A 27,273-nucleotide genomic window follows, 5' to 3' on the forward strand; every position below is an offset into this window, starting at 1 on the left:
CAAATGTATATACAAAAAGAATAATCAATCACTCAAGTAATAAATACATATATACATTCACCATATCGGACACATGTCATTTAGTTTTACAGCACCTAAACAAATAATACCATCCTTCATAAAGACATTCTCATGAAATATCCAATGTATGCTCTACTGGCTTGGATCCCTCTTCCCCTCTGCTGTGTTTGCCCCTCACAAACATGGCGTCGTGTGGGGCATTTCATTGGTCAGCTGGAGACGCTGACGTCCTTCCTGTCCCCATGACTACAGAGGGAACCAGTCCTGCACGGCTGGTGAGTTGAGGAAACAACTACTATTTTAACCAGAATAGCCTTAGATTTCAGAAAAAAAGATGAAAATGAATGCCCTTTCTTGGTGTAACATGTTGCTCTGAACACGTGTGTTAGTTCTCACTTCCGGTACTGTAAACGTGTATGAAGTCCACTCTCAGCCCCACAGTTGTATGACATTTTGGTCCCAAACAAGAAAATCAGTTGAACGTCTTTGTCATATAATAATACAAAGACACATAAACAACAATAAACCAATACACTACGCTAGTCAAATTCGGTTCAGATCAGAGCTGATGTGTCCGTCCTGCACGTTTTTCATCTGTGTTTGTGTTGTGAATATACCGGCTACGTGTTTGAGGTTTCTTTGCACTGCATGGATACAGCGCACAATGTTATGTCGCCGTCTGGCGGCTGGATGCCGTATCAATCATTGCTTTTTAAGAATTCAAATGGCCTATTATACGATTGTTGATGTAAAAAGAATGACTAACAAATGTGACTTTGTATCTCGATCAATGACTTTTATTTCTGATGCTTGTGTGTGTTTGTTTTGTAGTGAAAACCTGCCGCTTAGTAGGAAGAACACGTGGGATATGACGGCTTTCTTGGCTCAAGAAATTGAGTTAAGCAGGCGACATGAAGATATGTACGTAAATAACACGGTGAACTTTCCCAATTATTTAATTGTATTCATCCTTTATTTGACCAGAGGAGTCACATTGAGATTTACATCCCTTTTACAAGTGAGCCCTGGCCGAAACGGCAGCATACGCCCAAACCAAAAAGAAACGCAACATATATACATTTCTTGATGAATAACTTAAACAATTAAAAGAGCTGATTTCCTAATGATAAGTAGTTAAAACATGCCCATTTTGTGGTCAATAGGCCACCGATCTGGGATTTAAAATCATCAGTCTATAAAATGGTGAAGTTTACAGTTAAAAGCACTTCAACCCAAATCAGTCTTTAACAGGGTAACTACTTCATATTTCTGTTTTGTTGGCTTATTCAAGGGTGTAACATTTTAATTGACAGAATGCATGCAATATATCTTTAACGTGTGTTATACATGCATGTATACTGTGTGTTATTGCCCTGAAACACCCAAGATATTTGGCTGAGAAGGAGAGCTACTTCTTAGTACATTATATTTGCAGGCAGTACAGCACATATTAAGAGATGCCATATGAAAAGGTGCAATAATATGCATGTTTCTGACAGTTTAGGTAGGAGGGCAGCTTTGCTTCAGCAGATGGAAAACCAGTACAAGGACCAGAAGAATAAGAAGAAGGATTACACCGTTTTGGCAGATGGAGCCCAAAAGAGAAATGCAAAGCTTATCGAGGTAATTGTGTTGCAGAATTAAACAATATAACATGTCAAACCATGTCATGACTCTCCTTAAAAGTGTGGTACAGTGCTATAGTTTGTCACTCCAGCTCACCTAGATTCGGGTATACACCGATCTGCCATAACATTATGACCACTGACAGGTGAAGTGAATGACACTGATAATCTTGTTATCATGGCACCTGTCAGTGGGTGGGATATATTAGGCAGCAAGTGAACATTTTGTCCTCAAAGTTAGAAACAGGAAAAATGGGCAAGCGTAAGGATCTGAGCGACTTTGACAAGGGCCAAAAGACGACTGGATCAGAGCATCTCCAAAACTGCAGCTCTTGTGGGGTGTTCCCGGTATGCAGTGGTCAGTACCTATCAAAAGTGTCCAAGGAAGGAAAAGTGGTAAACCGGTGACAGGGTCATGGGCGGCCAAGGCTCATTGATGCACATGGGGAGTGAAGGCTGGCCTTTCATTGGACACGGTATTCCCAGATGTCATTGGCCTCTTTCAGAAGGATAATGCGCCCTGCCACAAAGCAAAAATGGTTCAGGAATGGTTTGAGGAACACAACAACGAGTTCAAGGTGTTGACTTGGCCTCCAAATTCCCTAGATCTCAATCCAATTGAGCATCTGTGGGATGTGCTGGACAAACAAGTCTGATCCATGGAGGCCCCACCTCGCAACTTACAGGACTTAAATGATCTGCTGCTAACATCTTGGTGCCAGATACCACAGCACACCTTCAGAGGTCTAGTGGAGTTCATGCCTTGACGGGTCAGGGCTGTCTTGGCAGCAAAAGGGGGACCTACACAATATTAGGCAGGTGGTCATAATGTTATGGCTGATCAGTGTATATTCATTATGTGGGATTATAAACAGGGACAGATATTCCTGTCATGTAAAACTTGAGTCCCTGGAGATCTGATCAAATTGTGTGATTGCAATAGAACTTTATATGATTTTTTACAATTTCACTAAATTATTTATGGCCAACGTATAATATAATGAAAGTGTGGTAGTATTATCCTCATTGACCTGATGTCCTTTTAACATATATACCAAATACATGAGGACATATTTGAAAAGGGGAGCTTTTGAATAAACACAATATTTGAAAACATATATATAACTGAGCATATCAGTTTTGTTTGTTTTTTAAAAGCTTTAAGGAATGTATGTTTTTCTCTAGTTAGTCTTTTTGTCACAATAAATGTCTACTAACTTATTGCATCAATTAATTCATTTCAATTAACGATAATTGTTATATGATTTGATTTCTATGATATTGTCCTTCAATCATGTCTTTATCATAATTATATTAAATAAACCTCTCTTAGGATATGCAAGCAATGACAGATCGACTAAAAGCAAGACCTCTTCTGCACCCTGATGTTGTAAACCTGGAGGTAATCTTTATTCTGCACAGTTTGCTATTGCGTAGTATTATTCCTAATCTTCACAGTGTTTAAACATGTATCAGCTAACATGAACTGAAATATATGCTATGCTGTAATAGTGTTATTCAGTTTTATTCTGTCAGTTTCTTTTTTATAGTTGGCCTAATTTTTCGGGAAGTACCTAAGATTGTGCCTCACACTTAATGTTTTCATTTCTATAATCAAAATAAAACTTTATTAGGTGTAATTATGATTGAAATTGCTATGTTTTATTTGAAAAGGCTCAGATTAAAACATTCACCCACCCATTAATGGCAAGTTACACCCCTGTTCTTGTTGGCGGTTAAATTTATGAGTAGAATAAATGAGGCATCTTGAAAAAATCCAAAACTACAGGAGTACAGGTTTGTAGTTTTCTGTTATCTGGAGAGTGAAAGTGTTGTTTCAGTCTGACCTTAGGTATTAAAATGGCACATGAAAGACAAAGTTGATTACATACACACATCATGACAGCTGAACTAAAGATGGAAATTGTGCCTAGTGACAAACAAATGCATTGTTTCTACACCTATCGATGAACATAAATATCTCTTGAACATTTCAGGACAAAAACGTTCTATTTGAATCTTAATTGAGTAGTCCGGGATAAACAATGTGTGGTAAATCACATTGCCAGTCAATTGTACCGACACAAATCCTGCATTATCTTGTCTTGACACAGACACGGTACTGGGCATCGGTTGAAGAGAAGATACCGGAATGGGAACAGTTTCTGTTGGGAAAGATTCAGCCGCCTGTGGATGCTAGGAAACAAGTGAGACAGAAAGGTACATCTAAGGACAACCAGCAATCAAATCGAATTGGTTTACCTCCGCGATCAGGTTCTATGTCTGTATCCTGACCATCTGCAGTCTCTGAAATGGCCAAAAAATAATCATAATAAATAAATGATAATGTTATGTAAATGTGTGCACAGATTATGTAAATTTCATATTTTTAGTTTTTTGTGACTATCTGTCTTTAAGTGTTAGACCCTAGTGTTCCACAGACATTGCAAGGATAGTTCATAAAGTTTACCTTCACTAATATATCTTAGAGATTAAACACTGTTTTACTAAATGGATAACAAACTTACCTTATGGAAGAGGTCGTTAGAACTGGATAGGGCTTGTTGGTCTCTATTCAGTGTATGAGAAATGGGCCATCTTTGTCTTTGCATGTTGGAAAGCACGGTTTAAAGTTCATGTTTAGCAAATCAATCGTAAATCGCCCGGCTTTGCTCTTCACTCACGTTTGTTCATACATCTTTGACTTGGCCTCCAAATTCCCTAGATCTCAATCCAATTGAGCATCTGTGGGATGTGCTGGACAAACAAGTCTGATCCATGGAGGCCCCACCTCGCAACTTACAGGACTTAAATGATCTGCTGCTAACATCTTGGTGCCAGAAAATTAGAAAATGTCTGAGTCCCAACCGGTCGGTCCTAGTCGAATGGGGGGATGTGAACATCTGACGGACGTGCTAAGACCTGTAATAGGTTTTCTATTCCCTCTGAACATCCGTGTTCTACTGCAGCTAAGCCTTTCAAATGGAAATGCAACAGGACGTCAACCAGAAGAAGATAAACTGCTCCTATCTTGTTATGTATATCAAGGTGATGGGACAGATCTACAAGTTTGTACAGAAATCCCAAAGATAATTCTTTTTAAGCAGTCATAGGATAATATTTATAACACTTACTGATGTGCTAAGTTAATATTTTTTTGTTTTTAATGAGGGGAAAAAAACGCATGTGGGAAAGTCTGACATAAATGTTTCAGATGGAGATTAAATATTTGTTTCTTTATTTTGTAACTTTGCATCTGTTTTCTATATTATAAAAAGGGTTAATGTCTGACTCTATAGTCTGATTTAAATAACAAGATCATGGGTTTTGGAGACTAAAAATTGCACACAACTATACAAAATATGTAATTGAAACGATCATCCTCTGTAATGAAACAAAATGTGGAACTGTTATATAAAGGATGAATGAAGCTGATTTGTACCTATACACACACAGCTTTTGCTCATAGAGAAACAATATTCGCCAAATTCATATTTTTTACTGATTTTAGTTTAGCCTCTGTGTTTCTGTAAAATGGACTAAAACACTCAACAGACACCTAACAGTTAAAAGAGACCGAGAAACAAACTAAATATAGAAGATTTGTGCCTCCCAGTCTTTTTACACATTTAGTTTATCCCTCTGTCACATATCTTCTTTGTCTGTCTTCATGTACACTAGAAATGTAATTCCCCACAATTTGAATTACAATTTTACATGCTGGGATATTTTTCTTCCCCCATTTGGCTCTGTAAAGCCTTTTCCTGCCATATTTCAGTTTATTACCACAATAATAATCTGTAATGTACTCACAGTGATTTTGGCATTATTATGCCAGACTATAAATACCATTTGTGAGAGAATTACCCATTTTGCTGTCCTAGTTTCTGCTGCCGTATGAGTGTATCACGGTCATTATTACAGAAATTGTTCGGTGAGTTTCAGATCCTTTTCAGTTTCATACTAACACAATAATGGTGTTTACTGTAATGTTACGTAATTATAAATATATATGATTCTTTTAACTCGTATTTTTTTCTTTGTTCAACTTCAGGCGGTTGCTTTTTCTGATATCCTCTCAGTATAAGAATATTTTTTGAAGGCTTTAGTTACATTTTACTGGTTTCATCGAAGACAAACTGGCACCAATTCCATCTTATTTTCTATGGCTATTCTATCTACTGTTCGGTCCACAGTCTGTGAAGCTGTTTATCACTTCAGTGGAGAGTACACAGAAATTACCTTTGCTTCGGTTTTGCTGACCTATGGGCTAGATTGTTCAATGTTGTGCGAGCCATTGCATGACTGAACCGAAATCCTCAGGCCAGACTGACTGGCTCATCCAGCGCACCCAATTGCAGGAGGCCCGTGCTACCTGTCACAAATCAGGCTGTCAGGTAGCAGGGCATTAGTCATGTTCAAGGGCATGTCTAGAAGCAGTCACAATAAAAAAACTATTATAGAAAAAATAATTTTCCTAAGCATAACATTGTCAGTTAATGATGAAAAGTAGAATGTTTCTTAACTGTTTCTCGTGTAATTGCCCAAATATGGAGAATTCGGACTGATCTTTAGAAGTGCCTGGGAAGATATTTCTTTATCTCTTTAACAAACAATAGGTGCTTTTATTTTTCATTCATGTTTATATATTTGCATTTCCTATCGGTTGTACAGTATCAATGCTATCTGCAAATGCGAATGAGTAAAAGTATCAGAAGGAGATGGAGCCCTTTTCTATAAAGTACGTTTTTGTTTTTGTTTATTAGTTTTTGCTATGTTGCTATATAATGTGTTGGCTTGTAGGACATGCAAATGGCAACTGAGTATCGACAGCTGCAGAGTTAGAACTGTGTTGATAGTATCTGAATATATAATATGCATCATAAAAAAATAAAATAAACGTATCTATAAAGAGGCCTGTTCTGCATTGTTGAAAGTAAATCTTTGTCATTGAAGAGATAACATAGCTGTGGATCTTAACCCCCCCGACCCCCACCTCCACACACACATCTACTACTCTCACTTTAGATGCTCAAAGTGTTCCCCAGCAGAATTTGAGCCCCTTTAATTTCAAATTGTAGGTGCTATAAAGGATGTAGCCACAAGAGGGAGGTAATTGTTCATTGTGTACCATCTGTCAATCCTGTTTTACACTGCACACTTGTTTTGTTGAAATCAAAAAGCAAAACAAAATTATGTTTACAGCAGTTGGAAGTATTCAATTTGGACCGGAAAGCTTTAAACACAGCCTGAGTCTGTATTATTTACAATTTATTAATTTACAATTTATTATCAATTAGCTATAAAGTGTATTGACAGCCATGTTTTATTTTGAGTTTGTAAAAAATATATATTTCTCTGCTTTCTGCTTGTTTCTTTCAAAGTTGCTGTTGTACCTTGCATTATTATTCATGTGTTTTCTTGAATATTTACGTTTGGAATATCAAAGAACAAAATCGTCTGTCAGTTCGGTGATTTGCGCTGTAATCATCAATTAATGGAGCTTCTTAATTATGCTGTTACTTCCGAAGAGTTAATTGTATGTGTTAGAGGGTGGCATTACTCTAATTTTATTACAATCTCCTGTACCCTGCGACCTAAGACTGCATAATAGAATGGTTTCTGCTAGATCAGCAGTTCTCAACCCTGGTCCTAGGGGACCCCGAGTCTTCTGGTTTTCATTCCAAGGAAACTCTTAATTGGTTGGAATTATTGAGCTATTAATTGAACTATTTTCTTAATTAGTTATTTATTTTCACTGCCGCCAGTCCGTGGTTTCAGAAATGCCACACTGTAGGTGTGTTGTTGCCAAGACACAGAGCAACCCGAGCCCTATTCACTCTGTCCTCAACATCTTTAATAAACTGTTCTCTTAAACCTGTCTACACAACTCTAAACAGGTCACCAATTAATGAAGCACAGACACAGGTGATGAGAATGCTGTTTCAAACACACTGTGGAGAAAAATAAAGCATTATTAATTATCTGTGGACTCAAATGGTTCAACCTCGGACACCTGGTCATTAAATCCGGTCACCTAAATGAGTGATGCTGAAACCTAACACTTTGTATAGGGTTAATGTGATGTTCTTATCCCACAATTTCTTATTTAGAGCTTAATTTATCTTTAACGAAGGTCTTATAAAGCAAACTGTTTAGTGATTGGGTTTGGTTAGCCTATGTGATCAAGAGCTCAGGTGGAATGAGAACCGGAAGACCCATTAGTTCCCAAAGGACCCGTGTTGAGAACCACCATAGCAGACCACAAGATGTGAGGGTACAGAAACCCATAGACGCTGTCACCGCAGTCTACATAGTAGCTGTAATTACTTGTGCAAGGGGCCATGCATTTTCCCTTCTTTGAAAATGTTCAGGATGCCATTATGGGAGTGAGAAGGACATCTAATGAGATCGACTTTGAAAAATACCGTGGTCATTGAGGAAAGTAGACCTTCTATTGAAACCGGACCCAACCGATCGGCACCGCACCTGTTCCTGCCAGCCGTACAGTAGCGTTACTTCTGCCTCCTTGCCAGCTAGAGACGTGACATCCTTGATATTCTAATTGTGATGATCAAAATTCATTATTATACATTGACTGGAGAGTTGACAAATGCTATCATCCAGACTGCCGAGGTTCAAGATTGAGTACTTGGCAGATGCCTGTGTTACTCGGCTGGGCCAGCTTATACCCTGAAGGTCATGTACCAGTCAAGGGGGATCTGATTAATTATCTAAAGGGTTTTGAAGAGCACGATCTGGAGGCCTTCCAAATGACTAGCTTTACATTATGTATTCTAATGTTAAACGCCCTGGGGCGCATTTGCCAAAGATACCACAGATTTATCTTGTCGGTGACTGTGACTAAATCCTGTTAGTGATGCCAGAAATTATGAGTTCCTTCTGATGATACACCTGGTCTAAAGCAGGAAACGTCATTTAAAAAAGGAGGCTACCAAAGGATTTTGAGGATGATTTGCATGACTGTTAAACATAAATAAATATATATGTATGTATGTACACACACACCTTTTTCAGCTACAGTATTTAAAGAAGAAACCTCATGTGCGTACATTGTTGGCTGATGAGCTTTAGAACAAATGGACACCAAATGATCACGATGGGTCGAATGGCCTCCTCTCGTTTGTAAACTTTCTAATGTTCTTATGTTCTCAAAGAAATGTATGACAGTTTTACCTAGTCCTTAGTGAGTATTCGTGCATTTCAACTGAAGAATCTACATGTGCACAGGAGAGTATTCATGAAAAGTGTTTACATTGAAAACCAGATCCAATGCACTTCAAACTTCAATTGAAATAGCCTTTGGATTGAGTTTGTAAGTTCCACATACCAAGCGTACAGAATGGGATCTTGAAGTAGCTATGCTATGCTTTGTATGTACTGAAAAAGCTTAAATAATACTTGCTCTCTGAGAGGCTTGATCTGTGTTGTGTCAATATAATAATATATCTCCCCACACTCCTGTGGCTCTTGGTGTTTCTAAGGAATAAGGGTTTTGACAGATACTTCTGAGTTTGTACACATCTACCCATATGTCTTTTGCATTAGAACTATTTCAGCTACTATTTCTAAGGCTATTTCCATAGTGTATAACATTTTATTGAACTCAATTGGACCTGCACATCAATGAAGGCAGATGAAGTATAAGAAAAGTATAATTTATTTAAAGTATTTTTCATTTACAAAATGATTGCACCAGGTATATTTAACTGACAGATTATTCAGTGGGTTGTAGAAGAAAGAAATTCTGCTCTTTGTTTGAACATCCATATTTTTGTTGCGAAGTTTCTTTTCTTACACTTTTTGGAGTGTACATGCGCACCACAAACAATTCAGCTAAGTGTTCCTGCCTCAGCCCTTTTGCTTATCGTGACTCCAGCTTGCACTTCACTTTTAAGATGTGTCAGTTGTGATTTTCACAAGTTGATGGCAATGTTTGGAGTAAACACTTGCGCTTTTTGAGAGCCATACATGCAAATTCAATTTGGGATGTTCCAAAACAAAAAAAATATTTTCTGTTTGTTGTGAGATTTTAATTGCTCCTCCATCTGAAGTTTTCCTCTGTAGTTCACTGTCTTTAGGTGCTTTAGGTGCTCAAACTTTAGCCCAGATCAAGCCCAGATCAAGTGTAATAACTCTGAAGGCCCAAATGGTAAATAATGGCCTAGCCGCAGAGGGTTTGACTTTATACTGAATTTGTGTTTTATTCCATTTATGGTGCATGAAAATCCATGACACCTGATTAAAGAAGTGATTTCCTTTTGGTTCGGGAATTATTGTTCACTCTATCCTTTCATTATTATTTAATTAATTATGAATACTGATTACATGGCAAAATATTTGAGGTAATATTTTCTAATTATGTTTTGTTTTCTCTTTCATTTTTCTTGTATGATCTTTCTGTGCACTGATATGTCTTTAAGTCTGGCCTCCCCTGCTAGAAAGAAGTAGAGGTGGATGTATGTGACGATAGGAAATGTAGATTGAATACTCACTGAATACTCATTGAATACTCACTTCGTACGTGAATCTCATCCAGAGTCCACACCCTAAATTACCAAATTAGTTGGGTTATATATTGTGGGATTATTGTTTTGCAATAATCAGTGTGGTTTTTGAAGCCTTACGTCAGGCAGAAACTACACAACATTGCTCCCCCTGAATAGAGTGCATGTGCTTTAAAAAATAGCCTGAGTCCACTTTTCAGTATTTTACAGCTTAGAATAGTAAACCTGCAGCCAGTCTTTAAAAAGGAAAAGTCAATGGGCAGCTGAAACACCAATCCACTGTGTACGAATCCCAAAGGCCTTTGTTACAGGAATCATCATTAAGGAAGTCCATGAAAATAAATCCTGATCGCCAATTATGTTTTGGGATAATAGGTGTACTGTATGAATTGTGTAATTTGAATTGTACATCTATAAATATGATCATATCTCATATCGCATATCACAAAGGTGGGACTGTAATGCAGTTCAAGGAGAATGGGGTCGAAAGCATTTCATGGTCTGTTGAGAGTCCTGACTGTATTACACCTCTGGGAAGAACTGGAAGACCGAATCAGGAAGAATTTACAGAGAGCAGCTTCTCCCAGCATTCCTCAGGCAATCAATCAAAATGATGGCAGCAGCATGTCGACCAAGGATGGACCAGCAACCTATTATACAGCTGTTTTCTGTGCGTTTTCTTTTTAAGGTGGGATTTTGTAGTTTACAATCACTTATTTGTGTTGATTAGTCACTGTAATACATTTTGACACATCCTCTCTCTGTCTTTCAACACTAATGCAGTGCTTCGATAGCTTGCTTTGCACAGTGTGTGAGTAAGGGAATTCATGTATTTTCCTCAGTTTAAAACAATGCTTTTGATTTGTTTTGTTTTGTTTAAGTATTTACTAAACACAAAACTTTTTTTATTTTTTATTCTGGCAACAGAAAATTCTGCAACAAAGGTAGTATGCTGTCCTGTTGATTTTAAACCTCCAAGTTCAGCCCTTCTGAAACCAGCAATCCCTGCAGTGCAGACCACTGATTTTTCCAGCAATGTGTTATAATTAACATTGATTTTCAAATTGCATTGGCTTTCATGGATATTGCAGTATCAGGAAGTGTCGGATTTGTGCAGAACCAGGAATTTTTTACCGAGTGATTTGGTGGTTTACCTGCCATATTCCTCCAGCAGTTTTGCAGTTAACATTTAGAATCTGACATTCAAACAATTACATCAAGCCAAAGTTAAACTTTCTTGCAGAACGCTGTGCACTTTTGAGAGTGTCCCCTTTTGTTTCTCAGCCCTGAGCTTCAGAGTTTTGTTCTGAATTGAGGTCATCACGAAGCATGACCTTGATGTAATTCCAAGAGGGCAGACCGTCCAGATCTCCAAAGAAGGCAGTTAGAAACCTTGAAGCCACAAAGCACCTTCTGTGTCAATGTCCTTGAAGATGTTGCAAACCTAAGGCTTGGGCCTGTACATTATTTTCCCTTCAGGACTAAAAATACATAGGTTGAACATTTATTTGAATGTACACTCTTGCAGAAAACATTGATACAATTCCAGAGAGATCTATGGACAAATGATTAAGTGTGCCCTAATTACAAATTGAACCACCCTGTTTATATTCCACACTCTTTAATGGCTGTACACTAACCTTATTTAATTGTTCTCTCTCCTGATGCTTAGGACAATCCCCATGAGTTTGACCCTACATTATTAATGCTCTAAACCCTTGTATATTACACCTATTGCAGTTGATTCATTGTGTAGCATAATGGGTATTTTTGTGGCACTCGCCCTCGGGTTAAAACAGGGTTGAATGTTAAACTGACTTAATCCTTCAGTCTGTACAGCTATGAGTCCTGCAGGAGCTCCCTTTGAAGAGAGTTTTGGAAATGGTTCTCTAATCAATCTAGGGAACTGACATTACTTATTATTCAAGGTCCTCTTTATAACTTAAGTTTTTAAGCACCCATAAAATACTTTTGAGGTATTTTTGATCACTAAGAAACATTTTAAAGCATCTATCTTATAAAGGCAATCCCTTTAAATGTTAGACAAAAGATCAGATCTGCAGAAACAATTGTCTGCTTGTGTGCCCTGGAGGAAAATGAGCGTCATAAATGTTCTGAGTAATTTTTTCACAATTTCTAGGAAATAGACGTTTATCCTAAGAGTCTAATTGCATAACAGTTGTGCTGCAGCATATACACTTCTCTGAAATGTACATGTTATTGTTCTCTTTGAATATTTGTATATTCTACTAGATACTAGAGACAAAGTTAGACTTACGCTATTGACATTTAAACTCAACAAATGCTATATATATATATATATATATATATATATATATATATATATATATATATATATATATATAATGGTTGATTATAAACCACCCTATTAAAAGCATATAATCAACCCCAAATAGCATATATATATATATATATATATATATATATATATATATATAGCCTTGTCATATTTGCCGTTTACAAAGTGTTTTTGTTTTTTAAGTAAATAAATAAATAAATAAAGCTTTTCAATTTCTTACACGGAGTGCTCCACCAGATATTCACTGCATATTGCAAAAGATTGGAACAATATTATTGTAGATTGCCCTTTTAATGTTGGATATAATGGCCAGTGTACAGAACACTATACAGTATGTTGGCTGATTCCATCTTTTCAACACTGTTCTCCAGGAATAGATCCAAGGAGTTCGTCCGATGCTCATTAACTTCCCCTTGGCATTTTACAATGTGCCTTGTGAGCTCTTTGTGCCAAGAACTAACGCTTCTCCTAACAAGTCATACAACTCGCTTTCTCTACTCCAGCAGGGAGACAAATTGCCTTCCAAAATAATCGTGAGGGACGGTTTAATTAGAATTTCATTTGGACCAAACAGGGGAAAAGCGATGCAGTTAACATTTGGTGGACTTAATTGGGCTTTTTTTTCTTCACCTCTTTAAAAAAAGAAAAAAAAAATCTGACGCTACCCTGTTAATCTTTCATTTATAATCAATTGAGTTGACTAAACAAAAGTCTATGTCTTCTTTTCTTCCTGTCTCAGACCATCCTTTGTTGCCTTTAAATGCCCTATTCTGGAGTGATCCTGGTCGTGTAGATCTACTCGATTGTTGACAGTTCATTACTGCGCTTTTGTCCGTGTAATCTTGCTCGCTGCGTTTGCCATAATGAGCTCCGTGGTCAATTAACATGTTTCCAGGAGCAAAGCTGGTTGCTCAGATGTGTAAGAGGTAAGTGCAGAGAAAAGGGCAACGCGGCTGCCTTTAGGTTGTTTACTTCCCAGCACTTTTATTCAGCGTTGGGCAAGACCAGCACCCCGGCACATTGCAGGGCTCTGTCCTCCAGTCTGCAAGCCATGTGTGCAAGACCCCCCCAGCCTCCCCCGCTCACTCACAATAATCATAATCATAGTAATGATCAGGATGATCATCATAATAGATATTGTTCAACACATGTGAGTAGGCTTTCCACAAATACCGACATGTATGTGGTATGTGCGTGTGTGTGTGTGTGTGTGTATGAATGTCGATATATGTGATATTCGATTCAATAAGGTAAATGGTGCAAATACAGTAAACAATTTCTACTGACTTGGATCAATTAACGATTGGAATAACCTTTTTCTTGTTGCCTAGTTATTGTTTAATGAGGCATGAGAGTCGCACCAGTATCATATCTGCTGTGTTTGCCTTGGCATTAGTATGGTTCTGACCTTTTGGGAGGGACACTTTTTTTTTTTCTTCATTCCTCAGGAGAAAAAACTAAAACTTTCGGCTCTCCCCGGCTCCGTAATGCATCCCTGCGCGTAAAAATAACGGGTTTAAATACAATAAATATGAAAAATCGCATATTAAGATTTCGTTCATGCATTTATTGGTAATGAAGCAAGGTAATCCTATAATATGAATAAACTGACCCAGCTGTTTCTGTAGTCCGATACAAAGAGAGCTGTGTTTTAATAGTGCTTAATAGAAATCTTTCATACTGAACACAAGCAATGTATAGGTATGTTTGTACTTAATTAGTTGATAAACACACTGCGATATAATGGTGAAAATTAGGACATTTCTCATAAAATATAATTTTGATATAGTAATTTATATATTGTAAATAGTATTTTTTATTTTTAGTTTTTTAATTATCATTTGGAAAATGAAATAGTAATATTGACTGGTTTATCTAAAAAGACAACTGCAATTAAATGAATACACATCGTTACTATTTACTGAACAGCATGCTTTCAGTTGATGTATGAAGTTCAATATTTAGTCTTTATATCTTATTAATGTACCATTTAAGTGGTCTGTCTAATGATTAAGTTCCCGAAAGGAGGAAAGGATGGGAAAGTGTCATTAATCATCTTTACATTGTAGGAAACCACCTGTTTGGATCTCCTTTTCGGTCCAGTAACTGGAAAAAGGTGAGCAGGCCATGCAACTTATATTATGAGTCTTTTAATCAGTCCCTGGGCAATTAAGTGTTAATTGCACTAATTGGGAAACCAGGATTGAGCAGCACGCACTGGGCTCTGATCAGGATTTCTGTTAGTGCCCTAGAATAATATTGTTCCAGGAGACGTGTGCAGAATAGATTATTGTATATTAAATTTGGGGAGACATTGATCGGGATAGTTGATGTAAGTCCAAGTACTCGATTATCCATATTCTGATCAAAACAGGCTGATATGGGAAGGCTTCCTCCTGGGAGTGTTTAGATGATTAATGTAATGGGCTTTGAAGAGTCCATGTTTTATCTGGTAATTTGTGTCATTAACTGTGAAGTCAAGTGGAAGATGGCATCAACAGAAGCTGGTATTTCAGAAGATTGTTTAAATATACGCCACAAGTCAGGGTAATATTAGATATATTAGGGGCTGCCCTAATGATTCATTGGAAATGCTGTTGATAGAGCCCTAAATGGATTAGTCTCAATAAAACTACATCTGTTTGAGTGACAAAGTATTTAAACGGTGCGGAACAAAAGATGTGTGTATTGCACTATTTTTATACTACAGCTTTAATGCAGTAATTGCTTGACAATATTAGATACTGTCTATATATATATATATATATATATATATATATATATATATATATATATATACACACACATCACACATGCATATACATGCTAAATGTTGCCTCATTTGTGACATCGTTAGTTAAAATGAAAATATACGAATTGTGTCCTAGTATTGAAGGAAACACAATGGGCACAAATCGCTGCCGCATGTTTGAAAGCGGTCCTGTTCGACAAAACACCAGAAAACCAATTAAAATTCACCATTCGTTGCGTTAATGACAAATGACTGGTAATTTTGGGATATTTGTCTCTGTTTGCTCAATAACTACAAGCATCAGGATTTCTGGTCCATACAGGGGCACACATAGTTTCCGACTATTACAGGCATGTCCTATACAAAAATAAATGTTTAATATATTTATACCGTATGACTGGTATTACATGAATGTGTTTTGTTATTCTTGTTTTAATAGACTTCAGTATCTGAATCGGAATAGTTACATTTGTTTAACTACACATACAAATACAAATAATCATAAAAAAACGTTAAAATATATTTATTGTCCTCCAAGTCCAGAATTTCCGTATGTGTGTCATTTCAAGAGGCCTATTATTATATTATGTTTGTTTGTTTGTTTGTTTGTTTGTTTGGGTACACAATATAAATGTATTTCTACAAACGACTGGGGCTATTTTGTTTTCAATCCAATTCAGTCCGACTCCTTACTGTTGTTACTTTATTAAATATTTTAGATAAATTAACGAGTAATATTTAATCAATAAAATCATGAAAAAATCCAATCTGTTTTATTGAAACCGAAGAGATCAGGCGAACCCATCATACGAATTTATTAATAGCGACCTTCAAGTTTAAATACATAATTTCGATTATAAATAACAATATACTTCTGACCTACTGTAGGATTGTGTTTTTCAATCGAAAAGATAATTTACACACAAGATAATAATCATAATTATTATTATAATAATAGCAATAATAATAATAATAATAATAATAATAATAATAATAATAATAATAATAATAATAAATGTGTCCTAAAAAATCGATAAAAAAATGCCCCGGTAAACTGTGAATGAATTCAATATTTATTAAGGTTTTAAGATACTTTGTTTAATATTTTCTCAAATGTATTTATAAATGGCGACATGGCCGATTTTCAAACACATTGACTTGTACATATAACTTTAATTTATTGCCTATAAAAAGAAAGTCTACAAATACTTAACGCTGCACTTATTACAATACTTGTTGTGAACAAGTCCTACATTACAAAAACATAGAAATGTGTTAAACATATCTTAAATAACCTTTTTTTTTTTTACAATACCATAGTCAAACTGTCTCTACAACATATTGTGTCTTAAATGTAAAATATTAAAGATCAAGTATTTCCTTTCGTTATATATTTTTTTCCATTGCATTTTATTTGATTTTCTTTAGAAATCTCCATACACTTCTATGTACAATAAAACTGTCCAATTCAGAGGGATAAAGCAGACATCAGCCCTGGACGCCTCTTGAAGGGTCATTCATTGCAGTTAAAGAAGAGGCGTTGTTGTCGTGAAGTTTTCTTATATGTTTCTTCAAATCAAAGTTCCTACAAAACCCTTTCCCACAGGTGCCACAGGTGAAAGGTTTCTTATCATTGTGGGTGTGCATGTGGAAAGTCAAATTGTAAATCTGATGGAAGGCTTTGTTGCAGATTGTGCATTTGTACTGCTTCTCGCCACTGTGCGTCAGTTTGTGGTTCTTGTAGTTGCCTGAAAAAATAAAATAAAACAATAAATATAAGAAATAAAAAGCAAGTGGACTACAGTCTATAAAGTTAGTAAAATATTTTCCCAAGGCCAAGAGTTCACAAGCAAGTTACTTTAGACAAAAGAGTTTAATCTCATTATTAATCAGCATTTTGCATGTGAGAGTCAAGAAGTTGTCAAACTTGGTCAGAATCAAGTGCAACAACAGCCCAAAACTGTCGGATTATGAATTAGGAAGAGGTCTGTTTTGTGACCCATGGCGAATTTGGGAGTCTTGAAGGGAAAGTTAGTTAGTGTAAAATGACATATCCTATTTGCTGTCAAGATATCAGCTGAACGCTTTGTATTTGTGCCACAAATTACAGCACATTGATTATTTTACATATAGTCATCCATGCAATTGCAAGTATTTTTTGTAGCCTAAACGTTTTTCTTTTTCTTTCTCAACAAGTCAGCAGTCATATAATACTAATAGCCTATATATAGTTTCATTTAGATATTTGCGGTTCATGTTCATATGTCGTTTTACAAAAATAAAATAAAATAATATTATATATTCACTTATAAATATAAGGTTGATATTTGTATTATTCTGTAGAAACGTAGTAAAATATCCTTACCCTTTTGGTGGAAACCTTTGCCACAAAATTCACAGACGAATGGCTTGTATCCAGCATGTATCCGTATATGAGTGTTTAACGTGGAGCTGCGGTTAAAGGCTTTTCCACACTGGTTACATTTGTGAGGTTTTTCCTAAGAAAACAAACAAATAAAAAAAACATGAAAATAAATATTAAATTTTATGAAATGCGATATATTTCTTTAAAAATAGTATGATATATTATTCATTTAAATCTGTTCTAGAACGTAACATTAAAATATATACATACTCTTAGAACTAATGTGTTAAATTGAACACATTCTGTGTTTGTTCAAGGACAACATAACTTTGTGTTAAAAGGTACCAAATTCACCGAAGCATAACACAATAACGTGTATTTTTAACACAATGTGTATTTTCCAAAAACACAGTAATGTGTTTTTCCCACACAGACTTGTTTAAAATACAAATTCTTGTGTTGTGCTTTGGTGAATTTTAACAAAAAATTGTGTTTAACACAGTGTGTAAAAGTTTACACATTTGTTTTTACAGTGTATATATGTGACTCACCTGTGTGTGGATGATTTTATGTCTGCACAATGTACTGGCTTGGCGAAATCCTTTCCCGCACACTTTACACACGAACGGTCTTGCGCCGGTGTGCACCGGCATGTGACGTGTTAAATTATAGTGCGCATTAAACACCTGAAAAATAAATTATATATATATATATATATATTTATATATACACATTTATTTATAGCTTTCAAATCGGAATAAATACATTAAAAGAAAAAGAAAACCAAACCAAAAAAACTACCCTATGTTTCATAATTTAAAATAGATTATTTATATTCCATATCCTTATTTTATTAATTAATCCGTTTCACTTTCGGATATTTTGTGTATCTTAACGATGACTGTGTAGTTTGTGGAAAAAAAAACTAAATAATTAAACAGACACATTGGTCTTATAAATCAGACTGATCTTGGTGGTTACCTTGCCGCAGACTTCACAGGTGAAATTTTTCGGTTTCCCATCAGATGCATTGTTGCTCAGTTTAGTGTTTTTTACTCCATGTTTCTCCGACGCCAGGCTATGGTTGTCCTTCACAATCTGATCCAGCTGTCCGGGGAGATGCTCCTTGTGCGGGTATTGCGGGGTGGGCAACTTCTCCGCCGCGGCACCCGCAACTTTGGCATTTTCCAACAAGAGTAATTTCTGGTGCGCGGTGAGTGAAGTGTGTGCCGGGGAATGGACAAGGCTGGAGGAAAATAGCAGATCAGAGGGGTGATAGGAAGAGTCCAGATAGTTGAAATAATACAGAGACCCGTTGGTGGGCATTGTCACTGTTTGGTGGATGACTTGGGGCTTGATGATCCTGCCGCTTGGTAGTAACGAGTGCGTAAAACCCGAGTCCGTTTTACAGCACAGACCACAGCTAGATTTGCACATGGTTCCTCTGAGGTTAGCTTTCCAAAATTGGGAATAGTCCATCAAAGCCTTGGCTTGCAGGTCGTAGCTTAGAGGCTGTATTGGGATCATACAAGGGATAGGTGAGCAGAGGTTGACCATCTTCTTGCCTCCTGCGATCTCACTGCCATGGTCAAAGGAGCTCTTTGGGTCCGAGGTCTTGGACATGATCCTTTCAATGGAGAAGGCCAGCGCCTTGGGGGTGGCGGAGGGTCCACTTCTGGTCTCATGTCTTGGACAGGACATCACCGTCTCCAAAGGAAGAGAACTGGCCATCCTGGCAGAACTTGGTGTCTCTGAGCAGCTCCGTCCTCCCCTCCTGCATTCCAGAAAAGCCAGGACACACATCAGTTTAATAAGCACCTTGGTTTGACAATGTCACCCATTGACATTCAAATGGACATCCCCCCGAACAATGGCACCCAGGGGGTACCAGATTAATGCTCATTAACCAGTGCACACAAAATTAATAGGACATTACAGAGCTGGTTAGGAAAAAAGGGGGGAAAAAACATCTACACTACTTCTGAATCGACAATCTGAGCGCAAACTTGTAGAAGAAGCAGGGTTGTGGTTTACCTTGTCTAAAGCGAAGAAGACAGATGTATTCAAGTCTTGCTGCCTGGCTACACTGGCACACATCCTCCTCAGCCAGAGATCACTGTCTCCTACATCACATGCAGTCACTGGTATCAGGGTGACAAGGAAATGCCACCACCAGCCTTGTTTCAACTCCCACCCCCCTTTATACAGACCCACGGGGGTGGGATACATAACAGATTAGTATTTATATTATTTCTCTACCAGTCTACTTCCTCATCAAATCACAGTATTTATGCACCACTTGTTTTATTTTTTCATCAAAAGCATCAGAAAATAAACATTTACCAATAATAACATTAAGGGCTGTATTCTGAAATGTATTTTCAATAAATCGAAATTCTGAACATGTCACCATTCAGTTCATTGAAAGTCAATTCGTTCTTTTTTCTCACGTCTGCTGGCAATGTTAAGAATAAGTAAATAGTTGATCTGTGTAAATAAGAATCATCATCATTATAAAACAAAGGACAACAACAACCCTAATAATAATAATAATAATAATAATAATAATAATAATAATAATAATAATAATAATAAATTAGCATCAACATCATCATTATCATAATCATAATAATAATAATAGTTTATTGGTTGTTATTGGGTTGATTTAATTGGCCCAGTATTTTAACCAAAGATTATAACATTTCATGATTATTCTTTAATGAAGTATTTTGAAGTGGAACACACTAACAGAAAACCGTCCGCACGACATTATGACTTTCAGTGTTTAAGAAAGCAAATACTATATTCCTATAAAATGTAGTGTAGTAAATTATCTTTATTATAATATTAAATTATATTATTATATTTCTTATGGCTAAAAATTAAACACGTCTTCCTGTAAATTGGGTTTATGAAATAAAAACTCAAGCAATATTCTGAGATTTGTAAACCTCGTTAACAATAAAGATTTTGGATCCCCCTTAGTCTGACCGGTTCCCATTTTCATTGCGAGCCCTTAATCCCAGCTTTTCCCTCCTGGTTTATACTCACTATGTGTATAATTGAGAAGGTCCAATTTCCACCTGTTTAAGGAGCAGATTGCAAGAGCACAGCCTCCCTCGGATCCTATTAAACGTTTTTCCTCCTTCACCTATTCAGAGGAGCCCATTTTCCAGAGCGATTCATGGAGCTGAGCTCTGAGAGAAAAAAAAGAAGCTCTTTCACTTTGAGCCACTAAAGCACTGCGTGGAACCTGGTTTTGTGTTTTTCTTAAATAAAGAGACGGATTAAAAAGGGAAAGAAAAGACCCAGCCTGACCAGAGGTAAACCAAGCAATGAAAAGAGCCCTTTTGAAGGCGACAGAAAAGTTTGCTGGAATCCAGTTTTGTGTTCTTGCTACAATGACCAGTTGCCCCCTCTTCTGTGTTCATTTGGGGCACTTTGAATTCATGTGTTTGCAGACCATTTCACCTGAGAATCACAACAAATTATTACCACAAAATCTCCTAAAAGAACTTTTTAATTATGTGCAATGCACTTCTACAAAAATGATAGGACCTTTATTGTATACGTTACAGCTTTTAAGACGCTTATATACATATTACACACATGCAATAGAACATCACATTAACATATATATGTTTATATATAGACATATATAGACAAATATATGTATGTATGTATATATATATATGTTAATGTGATGTTCTGTTGCATGTTTGTTTGTGAAATGTAATTATTCGACTAAATGAATAAGCAAGCCCTCAAAGTATGATAGATTGAGATATAGAAGTGCGATTGTGTTACGATTGTATTATGAATAAAAAGTTTCCCCCCCAAAAAAAACGTAATATGAATACTGAAGCGACAATATAAACAGTCCAAACAGATCATTTTCAAATGAAAAAGGGACGTTTCATTATTCGTTTAAAGGCAGTTTGTATTTATTTGTTTTAATCTGCAAAAGAACAGAAATATATATATATATATATATATATATATATATATATATATATATATATATATATATATATATATATATGAAAAGGACAATAATCTCAAGCACACTGATACAGTGTAAGGACTTTTCTGAAAAATAAACGTATTCATAGATTACATTTTGAAATTGAGATGGCTCAATAAACAAATTGGAAATAAATATAATCACACTGAAAACCCAGTGATACACCTGCAAACTGTAACGAGCAAAGGATTTAATTGTTACTTCCACTCATATGTTAATGATCTGACTCTAATTGGAGTTGATTCAGGCGTAATTACCCAGCTCCCCCCCCCACAATAAACATTGATCCTATTGCTGCAAACCTCGGCATTAACACGTTCACTAATTGACTTGTACAGAGACATGTTCAAAAGAGGGGAGAGAAGGGATGACAAACCTGCAAACATCCAGATGATGGTGCTGAATGTACATTGCACATTGGTTTGTTTACCAGGTTTGTTTGAGACAGCAATTTAAAACTGTTATTGAAGTGCACCATGTGAGCAGACTGCTGGTACCCGGGCATTTGGGCACTTAAAACCCTGAAGTGTCAAGATCCAACAACGAGTCAGTCAAATAAGAAGTAACCTACTTTAGAAGTCGTTTTTAAAAGCGATCAGACGCAGCAATAGGCTAAGTCTTGTTCATCAAAAGTTGCATCTGTATTGAGCGAACAGCATTGAAGCCTTGGGTAACTATGGGATGTAACAGAGCTACAATATAAGAAAATTGACAAACGCCTTTGCGTAGGAGAAAGAAATACAAATACTATATATTTGCACTTTGGAAAGGATGTCATGGAGGATGAAATACAACTTAAAATATAACATTTACAAACGTGAATATCAGAAATTATCCCCCCCCTTTAGCTGACTAGTAACCTATTTCACTTAACACCTCACCAAAATGGGGACAGACTCTTGACAATTATTTATAAAATTAGTTTTTTATGTATACGTATTGAAAGTCATAACTAATTTTACGGAAACATGGTCTTCTTCTAGATCTATGTGTTGTTTTTCAATCTCTGCTCAGGTAGTATCTGGTTTATTATAAGTAATCATATTTTAAATCAGTGATTATGCTTCCAGACGCTTGATGATCTGTTATTGATGTTATAAAGTCCTATTATATTTTTGCGTAAAATAATAAGACAAGGCTAGTTGATCATTTTCAAATAACATGTTTATTGTTGGTGTTTTAATGTATTTAATATAACACCTATGAAACAGGCAGAAGTCTTTGCAGCTTCTATGACGTGACATGTATACTATTTTAATTTTCTCGGTTTACTTACTATTTTCATATAGTTTTATTCACACTCACACGCAATGAATTGTGGTAAGGATTCTAAATAACAAAACGCTAGATTAAAACAAGTATTACACTATTATGAAATTTGCTACTTTTTATTTAGATGTTTTGTTTCTATTATTCTTTAATGCAGGTACATTTCAACTATGATGTCAATAACAATAGAACGAGTAAATTAAATACCAAGTCTAAATAATGTTTTGTAATTTTTCTTCCCCCAACGTGAATCAATGACATAAAAGTATGAGAACTAATTTTACAAAAATAATGTTTCTACATAGGAAACAGGTAAGGGCTTTACAGTGCAATGTGAAGATGGCTGTGGTGCCAGAAATGATTACAGTATTTGTAGATGTCAGTTTGAGATTATAACTTGACAGAGCATGATGTGATTTAGGAATACTGAACACTATATAAACAGGAACTGCTGCCGAAGGATACAGTGTCTCAAGAAGAGGAAATGACGCAGAAAAGAGGATACATGAAATAAAATAAGACTCATGCCACTTAAAAATTTAAAAATCTTTTAGCTGAATTATTCAAACATATATAGTACATGCACACTCCCACAATGGTGGATGTTAAGAATAGCATTTGCCATTGCTCTTCACTGGCTTGTATTGGAATACCCTATTAATTGTGTATTTATTTGAATATTTGTTGTAATGCCATAAAACTCACCTCCTAGAACAAAGGTACCTGCTGGATAAAACGATAGAAATTACGATAATATCGTAATTGAAGGCTGGCAGTCTGAATTGAAGTCAAATGTCAGCATGCCATGGCACCTTTCTTCCGTAGCCTTTTACTCAATGCCTTGACCTCCTGATTTTAATTTGTGTTTTGCGAATGGCTCGATGTTTTGATTAGGTTTTGGTTTAAGTTATTTAAATGTTTAGGAAGGACTCGCTGTCACCCAGCAGTGCTACAGCATGCCTTTTATATAACCAATGGCACTATTTCTGCATGTTGTTATCCTTACACAGTTTGCAACACTGGTGTGAAATAGTAGTGTAAAAATCACATTATAAATGAACAATCATAAACAAAAATCTTTACAGCATTTTACAGGTGGCTCTTGACAGCATCCCACAATGTGATGTCATTAATAAGGTCTTAAACAGCCCATTTCAACACATGGAAAATAATGTGATTTAATCAGTGTACTAAGTATTTCTCCGAATTAAATTCAAGGAAAGACGATTAAGTCTGTCAGCCTGCAATCTTTTATTAAACAGTTGGAGAAATCAGTAAATCAGTAAAAAGTGCAATATGCAATATTACATAATTACTTAATCTAAATGTCAATATATATTGAATATATTCTTTTTGCAGCCAAGGTAAAAAAAAGTCTGTCACACAGAACAAAGAGGCACAATACGTGAAAGCTTGTTTGCCCTACATGGTGTGAGCCATAACTAGAATGGAGATCTGTTCCATATAGAATAGTTCAATATGGTCAATTATGGGATGCTCTTCACCATACTATGAGAGTAATATTAATCCCTGTGCATGAAATTAGTAGTGACACAATGTATGACAAGTTGCATGACAGTCCCTGTGGAGAAAAGTGAGAAAGTGAGACCATTGGGAAACACTTGTGATCCAATCCTGTCACAAAATCCTGTGCTTCACTTCTAAGCTATAATGTGCCAGCTATTATGAGTCAAAGTGTTTTTAACATTGACAAACGTGAGATTGATTATCTCAAAACTGCAGGAACTCTAAGTCACTTAACAACATGCAAAAATAGCTCAGCGTTAGGCTATACTTTTAAGTATGCAATATTCACATTTTTATAACAACAACAACAAAACACATGTGAAAATTACATTTGCGAAATCTTGCACTTACAAGGAAATTTAATTTGCATACTCTCATTAAGTTACTTATACACTTTAGTCTCAGTAAGTTTAAATAATAGGAAGAAACTAAATCACAGACTAATTAAAAATGTATATACAAAAAGGTATATTCAAACAAATAGTAACTATGTCTTTGGTGATAAGCCTGCTAAGTCCTGCAATTAGAAAATATTCAAAATATCACATGGGACAACTTGTGGGCACATTAAAATATATTATACTTTATTCACAGAATAATATGTACATGTATATATTAATTAGGGGATTATATTCACAATTTATTAAGAAGCAAAATTGTTTTAAACTTTAAACTGATTATCTTGTTCCTGATTCAAATACAATAACAGGGTAGTTTTATCAGCCCAAATAGTTTTTGATCATACACTGAAAGTATCTCACAACAAGTGTTTTACATATTTAATAATGGAACAGAAATTCTTAAAGTTTCAATAATGTAAGACATATGTGATAACATTTTACAAAACCCCAAAAAGGAGATAGTAAGTATGGACAAGATTTCCACTGCACACAGTGTGACTTTGTTTGGTTGTGTATGACCCCTTTGTGGTTTCGCATTCATTTTTTGGGCTGAATATGTCGCTTTTTACTCCTGTATGAAATTGTTTGCTCGTATATGATTAATCTTTTTTTATTATTATTATTATTACTAATATTAAATTAAATTTGAACACAATTTCTGCAAGTATGTCATGAATATGCTTATTCCCCCCAGTGTGAAAAAGATAGCTTAGCTGAACAGAATGCCGGCAACTGTTGTATAGCCAATTATACATGATTTGATCAATAGTTTACACAAACACTATTTTAAATGTACAGAAACGATTCATTCAAACGTGTGACTGTTACGAACACATATTAACCACTGCTACCATACAAATGGTGACGTAGGCTATTGACTATCTAAAAAAAAATTGGGGGGTGGGGGGGGGACAAAAGTTGTGATTTCTTTAGAATCCTGCTGCAATTAATGGATTTTAAGGATAGATTAGGTCTCTAGTATGAATGAGAAGTGAATAATAAATATAGTAATCCATCCCTCATGTTACTGAAAAACTTTGCGTAGGTGAGAATCGCGCAATTCGAGGAGCACGATCACAAAAGTAACAATGGAAATGTGACTATAGACGCATTACTCAGACACTGTATTGTATACCCCTCTGAACCCCTCATATTCACTACATATTTGGTTAATTGACATAGATATAGATTTGTTGCTGCTACCAGGCCTCCTCAAACCATTGTCAAGACACCTTAAAATGAATTCAGGCAAAAGCCAGAGGCGAAAATGTTGCCCCTCAAAGGCAAAACTCCGAGTGGACTGACTGCGCAGGCGCTCCACCTTCCTCCCAGAATCCCAACTGCGCATGACTGCGTACTGAGCGCATGGTGACTTTCCACAATTTTCTTGGTTGCTCTGGGACATTCTCAAACAATCTTTATTTTCCTGAGTTATATATTTCTGACAAGACAATAACAGACACATTTTAATTTTGAACTAATTTAAAATCGATTTAATACAATTCTTGGTCAGGCACTTTGGGTCTAAGATTTGTGACTCCTTGCTGCCCTCAATTGTTCTGTTTCTATGTTGTGTAATTATATTAGTTTTACATTGTAGGAGTAAAAATGTTATATTAAAACTTTAATTTAGTTGTATTTATTAACTTAAATAAAACAAAAGGACTAGAAGATTGTCGCCATAATCATGTTTCTGGTTTGATTTTAGATTTATTTAAAGGCTTTAGTAAAATAATCTCTTACAGCTCCCTGCGCTCTGGAATTAACTTAAACACTGAGAACAAATATGTGGTTGCATATATACCAAAATGTCATCCATATCGAAATTGATTCTCCTGCTTGGATGTCCATTTATTAATCACATTAACGTGAAAATCGCGTAACTCAAAATCACGTATCTCGGGGGATTACCGTAAATGTCTCCGAGTAGCTAAATTGGATTTTTTATACATTGTAATACATTTTGAAAGCCTACTTACTGGCACATCCAGATAAACCTGAGAATGGTCTCTCCAGCTTTCTATTGGCATTTGCATTCCTGAACATTTTTCAGAGTTGGCATACTATCTCTCCATAGCGAAAAAAGCAGGAGTCACTACCCCCCGTTGTAGCTGGTAAGACTATGAAATATACCGGTAACAGACAGATTATTCCCTGTAATAATATACACACACACACACACATATATATAATATTAAAATGTGCTTACTCGCTTTCTTAATTAGAATGTAATTGCATGAGACGTGTTGGTATTTTCTCATTCTACTATTACAGCACAGTAACTTGCACTTTTAAACATCAGTTTCTGTGCTGTATATTCCACTGTCCTTTTTGACAGAATAAAAGCACCGAATAAATAAATTAAGTTGCTGGTGGTCTAAGCATCAGTGAAGGAGAAAATATTTTAATGTCAATGAAATGCAGTTTTCTAGACCCCCAGA

The 27,273-nt window shown here is 35.9% G+C and overlaps 2 protein-coding genes across 4 annotated transcripts; one reads left to right on the top strand and one right to left on the bottom strand.

The window, feature by feature from the left end:
- The first annotated feature begins 202 nt into the window (after window positions 1–202).
- On the top strand, window positions 203–3,998 carry cep15 (centrosomal protein 15). Of its 2 annotated transcripts, XM_066697928.1 has the most exons (5): window positions 203–296; window positions 853–942; window positions 1,521–1,644; window positions 2,980–3,048; window positions 3,761–3,998. In XM_066697928.1, exons 2-5 carry the CDS (start codon window positions 890–892, stop codon window positions 3,938–3,940), a joined length of 426 nt encoding a protein of 141 aa, XP_066554025.1. In that variant the 5' UTR covers window positions 203–296; window positions 853–889; the 3' UTR covers window positions 3,941–3,998. The 2 variants fall into 2 exon arrangements, with proteins under 2 accessions (XP_066554025.1, XP_066554026.1); XM_066697929.1 differs by lacking the exon at window positions 203–296 and having other exon boundaries at window positions 1,526–1,644.
- Window positions 3,999–16,298: 12,300 nt separating this feature from the next.
- On the bottom strand, window positions 16,299–20,120 carry fezf2 (FEZ family zinc finger 2). Of its 2 annotated transcripts, XM_066697932.1 has the most exons (5): window positions 19,646–20,120; window positions 18,593–19,385; window positions 18,163–18,297; window positions 17,612–17,744; window positions 16,299–16,994 (listed from the first exon to the last, which is right to left on the bottom strand). In XM_066697932.1, the coding sequence occupies exons 2-5, from the start codon at window positions 19,340–19,342 to the stop codon at window positions 16,735–16,737; spliced, it is 1,278 nt and encodes a 425-aa protein (XP_066554029.1). In that variant the 5' UTR covers window positions 19,343–19,385; window positions 19,646–20,120; the 3' UTR covers window positions 16,299–16,734. The 2 variants fall into 2 exon arrangements, with proteins under 2 accessions (XP_066554029.1, XP_066554028.1); XM_066697931.1 differs by having other exon boundaries at window positions 18,593–20,120.
- Window positions 20,121–27,273: the final 7,153 nt, after the last annotated feature.

This window comes from Amia ocellicauda, chromosome 3 (assembly GCF_036373705.1).
Source record: "Amia ocellicauda isolate fAmiCal2 chromosome 3, fAmiCal2.hap1, whole genome shotgun sequence".
In the NCBI taxonomy this organism is placed as follows: Eukaryota; Metazoa; Chordata; class Actinopteri; order Amiiformes; family Amiidae; genus Amia; species Amia ocellicauda.